Source organism: Haliaeetus albicilla, chromosome 18 (genome assembly GCF_947461875.1).
Source record: "Haliaeetus albicilla chromosome 18, bHalAlb1.1, whole genome shotgun sequence".
Lineage (NCBI taxonomy): Eukaryota > Metazoa > Chordata > Aves > Accipitriformes > Accipitridae > Haliaeetus > Haliaeetus albicilla.
Window position 1 is genome coordinate 1,065,645 of NC_091500.1, and position 15,188 is coordinate 1,080,832.

At 53.5% G+C, this 15,188-nt stretch overlaps 1 protein-coding gene across 2 annotated transcripts in view; it reads left to right on the plus strand.

The window, feature by feature from the left end:
* Positions 1-1,808: 1,808 nt before the first annotated feature.
* The window catches only part of SELENOI (selenoprotein I), a 32,902-nt gene continuing 19,522 nt past the window's right edge, over positions 1,809-15,188 (plus strand). For both annotated transcript variants that reach the window (XM_069805411.1, XM_069805412.1), the window contains exon 1: positions 1,809-1,952. In XM_069805411.1, coding sequence (XP_069661512.1) covers positions 1,905-1,952 — 48 coding nt within the window. In that variant the 5' untranslated portion in view covers positions 1,809-1,904. The remainder of the gene's footprint in view (positions 1,953-15,188) is intronic.

The window sequence follows — 15,188 nt, forward strand, 5'->3', positions numbered from 1 at the left end:
CTGAGTGTCCATATCCCCCAAACCGTGTGTGTGTGGGGCGTGCATGTGAATTCACTAGCAAACTTCAAGCTGGACCAGCGGGTGAGTAGGGTGGCCTCGGGCCCGGGCTGGGGCGTCAGGTGGGTGGAGGGTCCGTGCTGGTACCTTCGCCTTGCCCTGTGCCTGAAGCACTCTTTCCGGGCTTTTTTCTCCCACATGTACTGTGCATTGCTTGCAAGCTTTAGGTGATCGTCATCTTTCAGATGTCTCAAAGCCTGTATGCTGGTAACTCCCAGCTCCTTCTCCAGTACAGGGAGCCAGTACTCTATGCGGCGGCCCACACCTTTCGGTGTCTTTGCCAGTTCACCTTGGCCTGTGTCTCCCTCGGAGGGATCATGCGGCACGTCCTTCCTTGCAGACATTGCCGTGGGAAGGAATGCAAACATGCCTTCAAGTGACGCAGGGATGCAGTAACTCTCCTGTCTGTAACTAAGGTTCTCAGTGACACCGACTCGCTCAAAAGAATCGTTAGGGAAGGCAAAAGACCTGATGACGTTGGGATGTGAATGTAAAGCTGAGCAGGAACTGCCTGGTGGGGGTCTGTCTGATGCACAAGGTGGGAAAGACGGCAGCTGGAGAAGGCAGGTGACGGGGCTGGGGTGACAGGCTGGGAGGAGGCCAGGATGGTGGTGGAAATGGAAATGGGGAGATCCGAGTGTACTAACTTTGCTTTCGCTTCCTCTTCTCCCCTTCCTTGCTTTATCTTCTTCTCCCCCTCCTTGCTCTATCCTTCCCATCCCTCTTCCCTGTGTGTACCCTTCCCTTCATTCCCCCATCCCCTGGGATCCCAAATATATATCCTTTGTCCCACCTGTCCCTGGAGCTGGTGGGACAAGGACAGGTTCTCTGCGGAGTCCATAGGTTCCCTTCACCCCAGCCCTGCCCTACGTGCCCCTGGGGTTCCCCCGCCAGTCCCGGCGTTGGTGTGCATGGAGCCTGGGATGGTCCCAGTCCAAGCGGTGTTGGGAAGGTCCCTGTTCTGGCTCCTTTGGATCACCTTTCTCTGACACTGTCCTTAAAAAAAAAAAAAAAAAGAAGATAAAACTGCAGTAAAATGCCCAAGTGGAATAAGCAGGGCTGGGACTGGGTAGACATTCCTGTGAGATGGGAAACTGAAAATGTTGCTGCTTTTCTCTCCATTTGGTGGAAAGTCATAAAAATCCCAGAACTCCAAATTAAACAGCGTGGGGGAGGAGGTGCTTGGGAGAAGATACATAGACTCATTTAGGTTTGGAAAAGACCTTTACCATCATCGACCCCAACCATAAACCTGACACTGCCAAGCCCACTACTGCGGCCGGTCCCCTCAGCAGAGCCCCAGCCGCCTGTGGCAGCCCCTGCTCCTTCTCCTTCCCCCGAGGAAGGGTTTCTTTTTAACCAAATACCTCCTCCCCACCCGCGGGTGTGGAAAGAAGGGTCAGCAGTCCCCGGGGACAGCCGGGGTGCCGGCTGCGACCCTGGCCTCGCCGAGGCGGGAAGCCATCTCCCCAGGGAAAGCCGGCCTCCCTCGCCTCCTCATGGGAGAACTGCCCAAGACAGGCCTGGCTCGCCCTCCTCCGCGCTTGCTTGGTCCCTACGGGACCTCCCCAGGTCTTTTATTTCCCCCCAAAATCGTTTTTTTTTTAGAGCCGACCGCTCCCCTCACAACCCCGCCGACCTCCCGCCCGGCAGGCGGCGCCCTTCCGCCGCCGGACACCCCCCCCGCCCGCCGATCGCCTCCTCTGGCCGTATGCGGCGGGCGGGGCGCCGTGACGTCACGGCCACGCCGGGTGGGCCGATGCGGCGGCGAGAGGCGGGCTACGGCGGCCGGCGGGGGCCTGGGCGGGCGCGGAGCGGAGGGACCGGCACCGGGCGCCGGGGTCGCCATGGAGTACGTGACCGCCGAGCAGCTGGCCGGCTTCGGCAAGTACAAGGTACCGGCGGGACGAGGGGCTTCGGGGTGTGTGTGGGGGGGTGTCGGGGGTCCCGGCCGTGGGGCCCGGAGCTCCGGTGGAGCGCCTCGGGGCCTGGCGTCCGTGAGGGGGGTGTCTGAGGGGGCCGCCGTGACTGGGAGGGGGCTCTCGGGGGACGCCGTTGGGAAAGGAGATACGGGGGTGGGTTAGGGGAGGTGGGGGGGTGGTCCTGGCCCCGTGGAGGGGGAGCCGTGGGGCCCGGTTCCGTGGGGCGGGGGGCAGCCGCAGTGGGGCCCGGTGCTGTGCGTTGAAAGGGTGGTTGTGTGAAGTACGCGTGTCCCCCATTCCGCACCCCACCCCCGCTGCCCCACCGTGGGGTGCGGTGAAGTCCGGGGCAGCGCGGTGGGTGCTGGGCTCCGTGCAGGGCCCCCCCACCCACTCCCCTGCAGTTCCCCGGGTGGGGCGAGCCGTGGGCCAGTGCAATGCGGTGTAATAAAACGTTTTTCCCTTCTCCTTCTTCCAGTTCCTCTCCCCGGGCTGTTTCACGCGGGGCTGGGTGCAGTGAGGATGAAGGTGTGATGGTGTGAGACGTGGGACCCCCTCCGTGCAGGAGGGGGAACGGGGGACCCTCGTGTGCCCCACAGCGAGTCAAGGGGTGTAGGGGTGTCTGCTTGCAAACGCCTCCCCCATCCCCAGCCGGTTTCCCAGCGGGGACGAGGACGCCGTATGCGATGCTGCGGGGTACAACGTCCAACGCAACATGGTGCGAGCGTGTCCTTGTGTCTGCGTGGGCACCCCCAGGCTGTTTGCCCCCCCTTGGGGAAGGACAGGCTGCATATGCTGCTGTGGGATCTGGCGTGGGAACAGCAGAGCATGGGGCGGTGGCAGCGTGATCTCACGCCAACTGCATTCCCCCCAGCCGTGCTACTGGGGTGGGGACACACCATCACGTCCTACAGTATAGCACTGTGCGATGTTACTGCGTGGGGTGTGATAATATTTGATGTGTGTGTCCCGTCCCGCCCCCCCCCCAGTCTGTCCCTGGGAGTGGGGGGCATTGCTGGGCGCCATGTGGGTGTGATTGGGAGCGGCGCTGTGGCAGCTTGCCTGTCCCCCCACCTCTTCCTGGGCTGGCAGCGATGTGGTCAAGAGAGGCAGCTGTGGCATGTCACCGCACACAGTGAAGTCAGCGCCTTGCCAGGTTGTGCTGTGGCTGCCCTTGCCGTGAAAGGACCACAGAGGAGGGAGCTCTGGGGGTGTGCAGGTCTGCATCGCGGTAGGAGCACAGCCGGCCCAGGGGCTCCCCCCACATTTAGCTCAGGACCACGTTGCTCCTGCCCTGTGGTTGCTCCCTGCACAGTCAGACCCACAGAAATGTGCCAGAAATCGTCCCCGTCTCCTCATGCAAGCGTGGCAGTCTGTGTCTTGTTCAAAGCACTGGAAACCTTTGAAGGAAGCTGCTGTAAGTGCTAACAGGCTCTGCCATGGCAGTTTAAATCCCTAGGAGCTGATTTTGTGCCAAAGTACATGGCATCCTTAACATGAGGAAACCCTGGGTTGTGCGTTTATGTGGAGGGGAAGGTGTTTGCTGTATTTTTTCTTCTCTGACACCAGCAGTGAAGCTAAAAGGTTTCACCTCACCTTCTCCTTTGCTTTGCTCCTGTTCTAGGATCCATCACATTGGGCCATGTTGCTGTCGTCTTTCCGGGGTGGTTCATGGGGTGTCATTTAAGCACGCAGGACAGTTAGGACAAGTGTGATGCACTCAGGGAGCGAAGCAGGTGACATGCTGTCTTGTATAGCTGGGTGAGGCTGTCTATGTGGGTCTGATCTCCTTCTGCAGCAGTCTGTGGGGGCAGGAGTGGTCAGGGCTTGCTCATGCTCTTCTTTTGCACACTCGGAGCTGATGCGGTGGAGATAAATGGACTTGGTAGAGCGAGTTTGACCAATGTGACAGGTTGCCTGAGGTTCCCTGTGGAAGATGGATCGTATGGGGTTTCGTCAGTAAACTTTTAACTGTGTTTAGAAAGGCAGTGAAAGATAGTGGTTTTATGTGGGTGCTGGAAAAAGGTAAGCAAAATGCAGTCAGCTTTGAGCCAGGCCTCCCAAAGTGACAAATTTTGCTCCTGCAAAGACAATGCTATTGCTTAAAGAGGGAGACTGTCGTGTCTTCAGCCTGTTTCCAGTAGTGCCTGGGGGGATTTGTGGTGTTGCTGCCTTATCTCTCAGTACCTGTGCCGTGAGAAGGGGGTCTCCACCCTCCACAGGTTGTGCTGGCAGTTGAACTTGGGAAGGTTCAGACAACTGCAACAACTGTGTCATTTGTGTAGCAGGCACCAAAGACTTGCTCCCAGGTCATGGTCTTTCTGAAGATGCCTCTGATAGAAATATCACTGCAGTTAAATCTATGAACAGGACCCTGAATGCAGACTAGGGTGAGGTGGAAAGCCCCATCTAGCACATAAAGCACGGTGTGGGCAGCATCGGCTGCTTACTGTCACCAGTTAATGCACTGGCATTGTGCTTCCTGGCTTTGGTTTCAGATGGCACAGGGCTGAAATGTGTAAGCAGGTCTTCAACGGAGGTATCCCTTCCAGCCTGGCACAGCTGAACCAACAGGCAGAGACCAATAAAGCTGCGTATGCCCTAAGGGCAGGAGTGCAGTCTTATTGGCAGAAGTAGCTTTGCTCGAGAGATTGTGGTTTTATTGGGTCAATAGGGACTTTGATAAGAATGGGCAGGTTCACACTTAGTGCTCAGAGAGCATCATTTCTGCCCTATGCCGATGCGTCATCTTTGCATGCTCGTCAGGGCTGTGTAGCGCTGGCACTGTGAGCACCTGTGGGTGAAAGCGCTTTGCTGGAGATTGCAATAAACTGTATTGAGGAGAGTGATCGGTGCTGACACGCTGGACTGCCGTAGGGGGTAATGAAGCCCCAGTCGGCCTCTCTGCAGCGCTCCCTTCCTATGTGTCTTGTTTGCTTGGGAAGCTTTTTTTCCTTTGCTATTTTAGCCTTGAGAAAGTGGCCGGTCCAGGCACAAATCTCTGATACTGGGTCACATATTCCAGACTTGCTTTAGGCGTTGAGGTTTGTCCTGCTCTGCCCTTTCCTTGCCTTGAAGGTGTGACTCCAGATCCATCACTGCTGTGTCGATGAAAAGCCAGTTGACCTGGATACAACTAACTGTTCTTGCCCAGAAAACTTCTGCAACAGCATAAACTGTCATCCCAAGTGGACAGAGCAAGGAAGGAGCAGTGTGGGATGTGTATGGATGGCAATGCAAAATAACGGAAGACTAATTTAGCTGTTGCTGAGCTGCTTTCTCTGCCTCATCCCCAAAGTGGGCCTGTGTTTTTAACCTTAGTGGAAGAGGTCAGTGTGTGGCAGCAGCCACAGAAGGTGGCTCACATTGAGTAACTTGAATATGTACCCAAAGCCAGTGTAGCTGGAAGGCAGCGGGACCAGCCAAAAAGGTGATGCATAGTCAGAACCCTCTGCAGGAAGACTCCTCCAGTTCCTACTGCAAATGGCTGTGCAGCCTTTGACTCTGCCTCAGCCTTTAAGCTGTGCCAGGCAGAAGCTCTCCAGCCTGCACATGATAGTTTTGGAGAAGAGCAAGCAGATTCAGGGGGGATGTGGAGGAGGCAACATGTGTCCAAGGGAAGGAACATGTCCTTGGAGAGGAGCTAGTGTCCCTGGAGCTGATAGAGCAGGAGCAGAAGAGCTTCATGCAAGATGATCCACAGCTTTCTCCAGCCCTGGCTGGTTTACTCCTCCCATTGCTGCCAGGAGCACATATGGGAAGCGGCGAGTCAGGAGTCCAGATGGTTTTAGCTTTGCAGCGTGCACATTTCTCCTGGCTGGGGGAGAGGTAGGTGTATGCTCCTTCTGTCACAGGCTGGCTCCGTGCCACGGGTGGTAGAGGTGTAGAGGGAACCGTCCTTTAGCTGCTCTTGAAGGGACACTGAAGAGCTGCTCTGCCTGAGGGAGCTGTGCAGCAAAAAGTGCAGTGTTATTGAAGAGTTTTTAATTTGTACCTCTAACAGTCCTTCCGTAGGTCTGTGTGATTTGGGTGTAGCATATGTACCTTTGGAATTTAAGTTAAGCTAACCTACAATGGGAAGGAAGGGTTTCTTTGCTGGAACAAATACATCCTTTGTAGCTAATGTATTACAGCCCTGCCTGGCAGCAGCATGCTGAGGCTTTCCCCGAGGAGATGCTGTATGCGGCGGTCAGAGAGCCAGACAAACCCTAAGTGTGTCTGCTCTAGCACTTCCTCCAGATTGTCAGCCTGGTGTAGATGATGGATGCTTCTGGCAGGGTGGAGGTTGTGATATCAAAAATACATCTCTTGTTTTGAGGCTGTAGAGCAGGATGCATGTGTTGACCTTCTGAAGAAAAGCAAACCAGATACTCTGCTGTTGTTGAGTATGGAACGTCCTCTGCCAAAACCAGACACTCTGTTACTGTTAAGTATTGAATGTCCTCTGTCAGGAAAGTTGCAGCCAGGCACTGCTGTTTTGGAGTGTAAACCTTGCAGTTGGATGCCAGAGGTCATGATTTGCGTCTTAAAAACCTGTTTGCAAATTGCTTTCTAGCAGGCTTCTGGGCAACCTCCTTCTATAAATTTGTAGGAAAGGGGGGAAATGGGACCATCTGGAACATTCACAGAGGTGTCTGCTCCTACTTTGGTTTCTCTAGGAGAAAGACCTACTCCTTTCTTTCCTCCAGACTGCCTCTGAGTCCTGTTTTCACAGGGCAACCCAAACAACTCTCCCTTGTGCAAGTTGTCTCTGCGTTTCCCGAGTGTGGTGGCCAGAGTGGGATGCAGCGTGCGAGCTGGAGCCTTGCCAGCACAGCAGAGAGGGGAAGGATGGCTTCGTGCGTTGCATACAGCACTCGTATTACTTCTGCTTGTGTGTCCCGATGAGCTGCACGTCGCCTTCTGCGGCATTGTGACTCTTGCAGCTCATTTCAGTGGGTTGGGAGGCTGTGCTCGCAGCTGCCACATGCCAAAAGCAGCTGTGGAAAGTGAGACTGACTGCAAGTGGGGGGAGAGCGCTGCAACTTAATGTGTCCTGTTGGTTACAGACAGCTTTGATGGTTTGTCACTGTCTTTTTGTATTCCAGTCACGTGCCCTGTGTTTCCTGTAGCCTTTCCTTGCCTGGTGTTGTCTGAGCTGCTTTTGATTCAGCTCTGCTGTGTGGGGTCCTGCACTGTACTGGAGTCTTCTGGTGTGATGGAGTCACTGATGACTATTCCTGGGGCATGTCTGATAGCCAGATGTGTGGTCGCTGTATGGCTCTTTCATCCGGCTCTTTCATCCAGCTCATGTAGGAACAGGGAAAGTACTCGAGTGATGAGTGTTGTGTATGGGGCTCTGGCCACGTGCGTAAGTGGTCTCTGCTTGTGTGCTTTCCTCACCGTGTGAGCTGGGTGAAAGTGCAGGTACGAGCCTCTATTGTGATGCCACCTGGACCTTGGGCTTTCCTTAAGGGTACATGTTATCCTCAGGAGTAATGGTTTGGGGAAAATGCCAGCGAGGGAGGATGTGGCAGTGCCATTCCTTACATGTGGCATGGGAGGGATGTGAGAGGAAAGGCAATGACACGTGTTGTGTTTGGGTCCAAAGGTGGGACAGGCTGGTGTTTCACCCCAGAAGCTTTGGGAGCAAGTATGTGTTCAGTAAGAGGAAAGTGAATTGGGGTTTGGGAAGTGCCTTTTATAGCAAAATTACTGCACTCTAAACCCCTTTCATTTCTGTGTCCTTGCTTCTGAGCAGGAGCTGTTGATGGCAGCCCATGGCTCACACACAACCAGCAGCAGCACGGGGGAGGCTGGTGGCAGCCTGCTCACTGGTGGCTCTTGTCAAGAGGTTCTTTGTCTCATTACCTGCGTGGGCAGTAAAATGAAGTCCTCTTGGTGTCTGCTTCCGCATGCCTGCTGGGCTGAGGCTTGGGGGCAGCCAGCAGTGCTCAAGTGCTAGAAAAAATGTCCTGACTTGCTGCTCAGCCCAGCTTCTCTCTGCAGTGACCCACACTTTGCTGTGGGTTTGGCCGGTGATCTGCTGTGAGCTCATTCCGTTCTCCCAGTGCACAGGGGAGTACCTCAGCAGGTCCCAGCATCTCTCTCCTACTGAGACGTCTAGTGTAGAGCTGCTCAGAGCAGCTGCTGCAGGACGGCTGCAGCAGTGAGGGGTGACATCTCTTGCCTTGGGAAAGAAGGGCTCTTCTCCAGCTGCATGTTCCTGAGCATGGAGAAGGCATCTTGTACTGAGCATAGCTGTGTGGTTGAGAGCATGCAGGCCCTATGGTGGGTTCATACATAGCAGAGATTTTGCACCAGGAGGTGCTGGTCTGTTATCCCACTAAGAAAGGCACTTGGATTCTGTAAGGTGCCGTTTAAAATGCTATTTATTAGATGTAACACTATAAGGAGAGAATAGTATAGATAGTCTTAGATCCCTTTTAGATGGTGGGAACCCCAGGTGGCGTAGCATCAAATGGGCCTCTGATCCACGCGCGGCATGCTGGGCAGACCCTGTCCGTAGAAGATGCTTCCCTCATTTTGATCATTTGAGCTATTACAGGATTTTTTTACAGGAAAGCAACTCTATTGCTCATTTCCAGTGTCAGATGGAAAGGATGTTCGTGAGAGCTTCCTGCTGCACTTCTACATAAAGGCAAGGACACACAGGTGGCCCCATTACTGATGCTGAGTGGGAGCTGCCTGCAGGCTTCTCCACTGCAACAAGCTGGCTGAGTTTATCCTGTGGCCGAGGGATCTGTGCAGCACAGCATGGGCCTGGGCGCACTCAGGCTGACTGCGATGTGGGTCACCGACTCCGCAATGTACAGCGATCTCCTGGTCGGGGTTACTGCAATGGACTGGGTTTGCAGTATGTCAGGCACAGTTGTCCTGCAGTGTCAGATGAGACCTTGGCTTGGGAGACCTGGTGCACTGAATGCACCAAAGGGCTAGGCATCTAGCTTAAAGGATTTCTTTTTATTGTGGAAAGTACTCTCCTTCTGGATGCTCTTCTCCCTTTTCTGCACCCTTCTTCCAGGTGGGAACCCCTGATCTCCTGGGCTGTCACCAGCCCGAGCCAGCACTGGCAGCAGACCTGCCAGGCACTGCAGAGCCACAAGTCATGCGTATATCATGCTTTGGCTGTTGATTGAACAGTTTCTATAGGTCCCTTAAGCAAACAGCATGAAGCAGGACTGCTGGTCCCATATGGTGTCCTCTCTGCCCTGAAGAAGAAGGTGCACTTCCCTTCAGCCAGCCTCAGGAAATCCTCTTGCCTTCAGACTTCAAGTGCCATGGAGAGCAGGGCTACAGATGCTGCGCTGTGGGAAGCAGATGGCTGGAAGCTGTCCCTGGCAGGCTTTTATAGGCTGCTCTGGAAATACGAGCCCTAAAGAGATCTCTGCAGGGTTTGCTCTGCTGAGCAGAGACACCAATGTATGCCAGTGGCAGTTCAGACCAGTGGAACAACAACAAAACTGGTAGTGAGAGCAGCAGAAAGGAAAGCTCTTTGATGCTAGGGATGTGGATGTGAGGCTTGAGGCCATGGTCATTAAAAGGCCAGTCTTCCTCACCCCCAAACAGCTTGTCTTTTCCTGCAGGGTCCTTAGCAGGAAGGGTGTGAAGGAGGGGAAGCTTTTGAGCCCTGTTCTTGAATCACTTAATTCCTTCCCCAAGGGCTCTTCTAATTGCTCTGAGACAGTGTGTCTCTGTCTGCCTTTAAACTGCGCACAGCTTCCCAAGGTGCTGCTTGCCTGTGCTGTGTTGCGGAGGATGCTGTAAGGAAGTCCAGAAGTCCTCCTAGACTCCATGACTTCTGAGATGAGCAGGTGTAAAAGTTAGAGGTGTTTTTCTTCTTCTTCTGTCCTGCAGTTAAATTCACAGTTTTGAACCTCTGCCCAGCTTAGTGTGTCCCTTGCAGCTCTTGTGGTCTGAAAACTGCCCAGCTGCCGTGGTTGGAGGAGACAGTAGCAGTGCTTTTAGGTTAACTGGATATGACCTGACTCACGAGCCTTGGCTGAGCTTTTGCTCTGTGCTAAGCAATGAGATGAGGGTAAGGGATTTATCTTGCTTTCTAGAGACACTTCTGATGTGTGTTGTAAGGTTTTGATGAGTGATGAGCTAGTTCTGCTCCCAGGACCTAGTCTGTGTGTGTTTACATTTCTTCATCTTGAACAATCCTGAAATTGCTGCCAGCAGCTTGGGCTGCTGTTTGGTGCTGCCGCAGGTCTGGTTTCTGAACGGTGGCCTTTGCTCTACAGGATATCAAAGATAATGAACCGTGTTTTGGCGGGGGATTCTCAGACTCTCTGTTTTCAGCCATACAGTGGCAGCGATGAAGCCCTTTGTGGTTGGGGACCTCCTGCTACTTCAGTCCACAGTGGGTCCTGTAGGGTTTCCTCGGAGGAAATTCAAAGCTCTGTGGGTTTCTATATGACAAGATGACTTGCTCACGGACATGCAGTTTAGCTGTGTAGGCTGCCAAACAGCTGGTGCACCAGCACGACTGTCAGGCCAGGGCTGCTCCTTCTCTTAGTGGTTTGGTTGATTCTCACGGGGTGAGGCTTGTGATGCTGCAAACCACCTCTCTGCCCCTTCTTTCTGGGGAGGGGAGCTGTCTTTGGCTCCTCACTGCTGTTTGTGTGGTTTTTTTTACTGCAGTCCCTACCCTTAAAGGTGTGAATTGGGCAGCTTGCACGTGCGATGGGTGCAGGTAGTGGATTCCTTGTCCTGCCCTGCAGCAAGAGCCCTTCTGGCTCTTCTCTTGCTGTGCAGGTGGAGCATGCAACTCTTGCTCTTCCCAGCTGACTGCTGCCCACATCCCTCTGCATCCTTTGCCCCACCTGAAACAGAAGGTTGCTGTTCCAAGCTGGTGGTTGGGGACGTCTGCTAAAAACAGCTACCTTTCTCATGGGTGTGAGCGCAAGGGAGGAGTAGGAAGCAGAGCTGCTCCTCAGCAGCCTTTTGCTCTTTAGATTCCCTTTAAAAAGAAAAAAGTCTGTTATTTACTCTGCATTTTTGCTTTGGATATCTGATAGATCTTTGCACACGCCTTCCTCCTTTGCTGTCCTGCTTGGAGTTTGCTGTGATGGTTGTATACATCTCCCTCACCCTCTATAGGGAGCAGGCAGCCAGCTGAGTGCTCTGGCTCTGCTGCGCTCCCCTGTCCCTGTTGTCAGTGTCAACACAGAGCCAGTCCCAAAATGAATGACCACAGGGATGTGGAAAGAAAGGAGTAGTTGAGGTGGGCGATACCGGTAAGCATGCTGGAGTATTTGGTTGTTTGACCCCTTTCCATGTGCTGGAGGAGCCCTAGCCCTGTCCCTGTCTGAGAGGCAAGTCTGGTGGGTGGCATGCGGAGGAGAGCTGGGTCGTAGCTCTACCTTGAGTGCCTACCCAGTGTTGCAAGACGTGCAGAGCAGTCACTTAAAAATAGTGTAGGCTGCTTGTCAGTCCATCTTGGGTCTCTTTAATTGCACTGAAAGTTTACTGCAGTGTTTATTGGTGCATGTTGAATCTTGGCTTCAATGAACTAGATCATAAAAGTCACTCTCTGCTAATTAGCAGCAAGTATTTGGCTGTTGGGACTTTTTGGAAGAGAACTGGAGTGCATTGTGGAAATTGAAGTATCACTTCCCATAGCTGGCTCAGAAAATGGCTGCATTATTAGGGCTTGTATAATTGACCTGACTTGCTGTGCTTCAAGTCTTGCACAAAGCAAGATGTCAGGGCTTATGAAGTAACACATCTTTTTTCTGTTAATTGTGAATTTCCTCTTTGTGGAGAGGCAGGATGAGGGATATAGAGAGAGGCAGAGTGTTATGTACTATAGAGGGTTATGTGCTTTGGAAAAAAATGTTTTATTTGTGCCTTTCACATAGGCTCTGTTGACACTTGAAGGTAGTCTTCCCCCTCCTTCCCTGCAGTGCCTTGCTTCATCTGTAATCATCTCCAGTTATGCGTGGGCTTGTGTTTTCCTTTGATAGGTATACGTTAAAGTTCAACTTGATTTCTTTTTCTAGGGATTGTAACGAATTCTCTTTTCTTGCACTGACTCGTGTATTCTCCTGGTTGGTGGGTTGGCATCAAACCCAGCTGTTTCCTGAATTTGGCCCACTTCTGTGTGGCCTCGTGGTCCTCTGGAGAGGAGACTGGGGTTGCGATCTTGCAAGCATCCACACCTCCCCAGTGGCTCATGGCCTCTGCGAGGGGAAGCCCAGCCTGGAGGGGTCAATTCACCTCCCTGGACCCAGCAGAAAACTGGGTTTGGGGTGGTCTGCTGAGTGTGAATGTCCTCAGGAGGGCATAGGCTGGATGTCAAAGTGTGCCTGGGGATGGAGAGCGACTGCTGCCTTCTCCCCTGTCCCCTTGCCCAGGTTGCATTGCTGTGCTCGCCCTGGTCCCTTCTGTTCTCCTTCGGCACTAGGAACAGGCTTGCAAAACTAGTCTGATCCCCCTCTCAGGTACTTCAGCCCTCTTTTTCGAAATCTGAAACAGCTCTGGCAGCTGTAGGAAAAAAGTCTTTAGGCTGTCGCAGTGTTATTGTAACAGGTTTCCTGTTTGTGGGTTTTTGCTTCTGCCTTTTCTTTCTCCCCCTGTTTTTCCTCCCCAGAGTCACTGCTCTGATCCCTTGATTCCCACTCCAGAGGCTCGTTGCTGGCTGATCCTCCTCTAACTGTATCCCTGCCTCAGGCCCCTGAAGGTTCATGTTTCCCACTCCTGTGCTCACCATCTGTGCATCCTTTCTGCAGCCGATCACCTCGAACTGTAGCGGAAGCGGTGGTGACCCATATTCATGGATATTTAATGCTCCCAGAGAGAGCTCCTGGATGCAGTGGAAATTGGCAGGCTGTTTGCTGAAGCCTGCCATCAACATCAAGTGTTGCTCCATGTTATGTATCCATGGGGAAATGATTCCCCCTGCCTCCCCCAGCATGGTGATGGGAAGGGGTCAGGACTCGGCAGTAGGGTATTGGGGCTGGCTGCCTGCTCCATCCCACTGCGGGGTGGCCCCAGTGCCGGCACAGAGCTGCAGCCCTCTGGATGAGCCGGCTGGAGCTCACGCAGCCAAGGATCGACTTGGGTGTGGGCTCCCTATCAGGTGGGTCTTCATAAGGTGAGCTCCTGGGGTGACCACAGGCAGGTCCCTTCATGAGCCGCTGTGCTGGAGAGTGAGTCTGACCCGCGCAGCGGCTGGGTCTGGGTTATGCTGGGTGGAGATGTGCTGTGTATCCGCTCTGCCTGGGCCACTTGCTGACGCTTTGCATGCAAGCGTGCTTGTTTTATCCCTCTGCAGTACTTCTGCTCTAAGCTTTAATTGCTAGGTGTCTAAAACCTGCATGGTGAAAAGCAGGCAGGAGGAGGGAAGCGATGCTGGTGTTGAAGCTTGTGCTGCTGACTGCTTGGGCAGTCGTCCCTGCCGCGGGGCAGGCAGACGGGACATCCTTCGTGCTGTTTTCTGCCTGCTGAGCTGCTGCTGCTTGTGGTGGGAGCCAAACCATTCTGCTGGTGTGGTGGTTGCGGGTTTACCACTGCCAATGTACTCCATTCTTATGCCAGCTGAGAAATGACCTTAGAAAAGATAAACAAGACTCGAGTTAATAAGTATCATTAAAGCACTATGTGACTTATGCATCAGTGCAGTGTGGGCATAGTGCAAACGTGAATTGTTTGCACTGGCATGGCTCTGCTTAATTAAGTTTGCCGGGGTTTGTCGAGTTCGCTGCCTCCTGGCTTATTTTGAGTCTGATGGGAGAAGGTTCTTAGCTTTGTGCCCTCTTTGTACTTAAGGAGATTTATAGGAAACAGCCTTATGGACTTGCTGGAGCTGCTCTGCTGAGGCTTTCTCTGCCCTGCTCCTTCTGCCAGTGCAAGCAGTGATATGTCAACTTGTGGCCAGCAGCCCAGGCTGCCACGGACCTTGCCGGAGTGCCTGCAAGCAAAATACGGTGTACAAATCCTTCTTTGCTTGCTGTCCGCAGCGCAGGTGCCTGTGCCACCAGTGCTGTTGTACTCCCCCAGCCTACCCTGGATCCGTTTGGATGTCTGACACTGGTGCGCCCAGGGCACCCATGCGACAGCGTTTGGTCTGCTGCTGGCTCCGGGTAACCAGATTACTTAAAAGTAGAATTGTTTTTTCTGACAGGAAGGCTATTAGTAGGATCTGGGCTATAAATCTGTATTTTTTTTCCTCCTTGAACACATAATTGGATCTTCCAGAAACATCCTGGTTGCATGATTAATGTTGTTTTTAAGTTGTATGAGCCATTCCTGTCTCTCAATCCCATAACGATGCCAGTCAGCTCACTGCTGTACCCGTGGCAGTACTGGGGCAGCCCCGACAGTCTGCCGGCTGTTGGGGTGCCCTGTGGCACCCTGTGGGGTGGCTGGATGGAGCAGGTGGGGGGCTGAGTGATCCCGTGGCTGTCCTGGCACAGACAGGGCACAGGGGAGGCTGCTGCTGCACAGTGTGAGTGATGGGATTGTTGCTGCAAAGTTGGCTTTGCTCTTTTCTTAAGAAGTTTAAAACCAAATGCTGAGGGGACTGTCTGGGCTGGGTTCCCTCCCTCCTGCAGCGGTAAGGAGAAGCTGTGTCTGCATGCAACAGTGCTATTTTAGAGCAGGGCCCATTACAAATGTCTGTCTCCTTTGAGAAGGAGGCTCTGAGGCATACAGAATTCCTTCTGTGTGCTCATGCTTTTCCTTTGATGTTCTCTCCCTGAAAATGAGGGAGAAATCAACAGTCCTAGCTGGTGGTAGTCATCGGCCATGATAGAAAGATGACTTAGAGAGGGCTAATAGTCACATGCGTGAGTCACTAGACCAATGCGTGGAGATCCAAAACGGAAAAGGTGACGCTAATTTGCAGTGAGGATGAGGTGGGGGAATGACAGTGTGGTGAGCTAAAACACCACTGTGTTTACAGCCTGGAGAGTGTTTCATCAGAGTAACCGCAGCAGCTGAGTGTGAGATGAGCTCTGGGGGAGTATGAGCCCCACGCCTCAGCCTGGTGCTCTTGGGCTGTCAGGCTCCTTCCTCAGCTTTGCTCCAAGGCACAAGCATGTATGAACAGGCAGATCGAGACAGATATCCTGAGCCTGTATTTCTCTGGGAATGTCAGTCTCCAAAAATGTTGGCCCTGGAGGGCTGACGCACGAACGAGGAGCCTGGCTGAGGGCTTCCTTCAAGGATAGGCTGCTGCCTCTGTCACCAGCATGGTGTGACCTG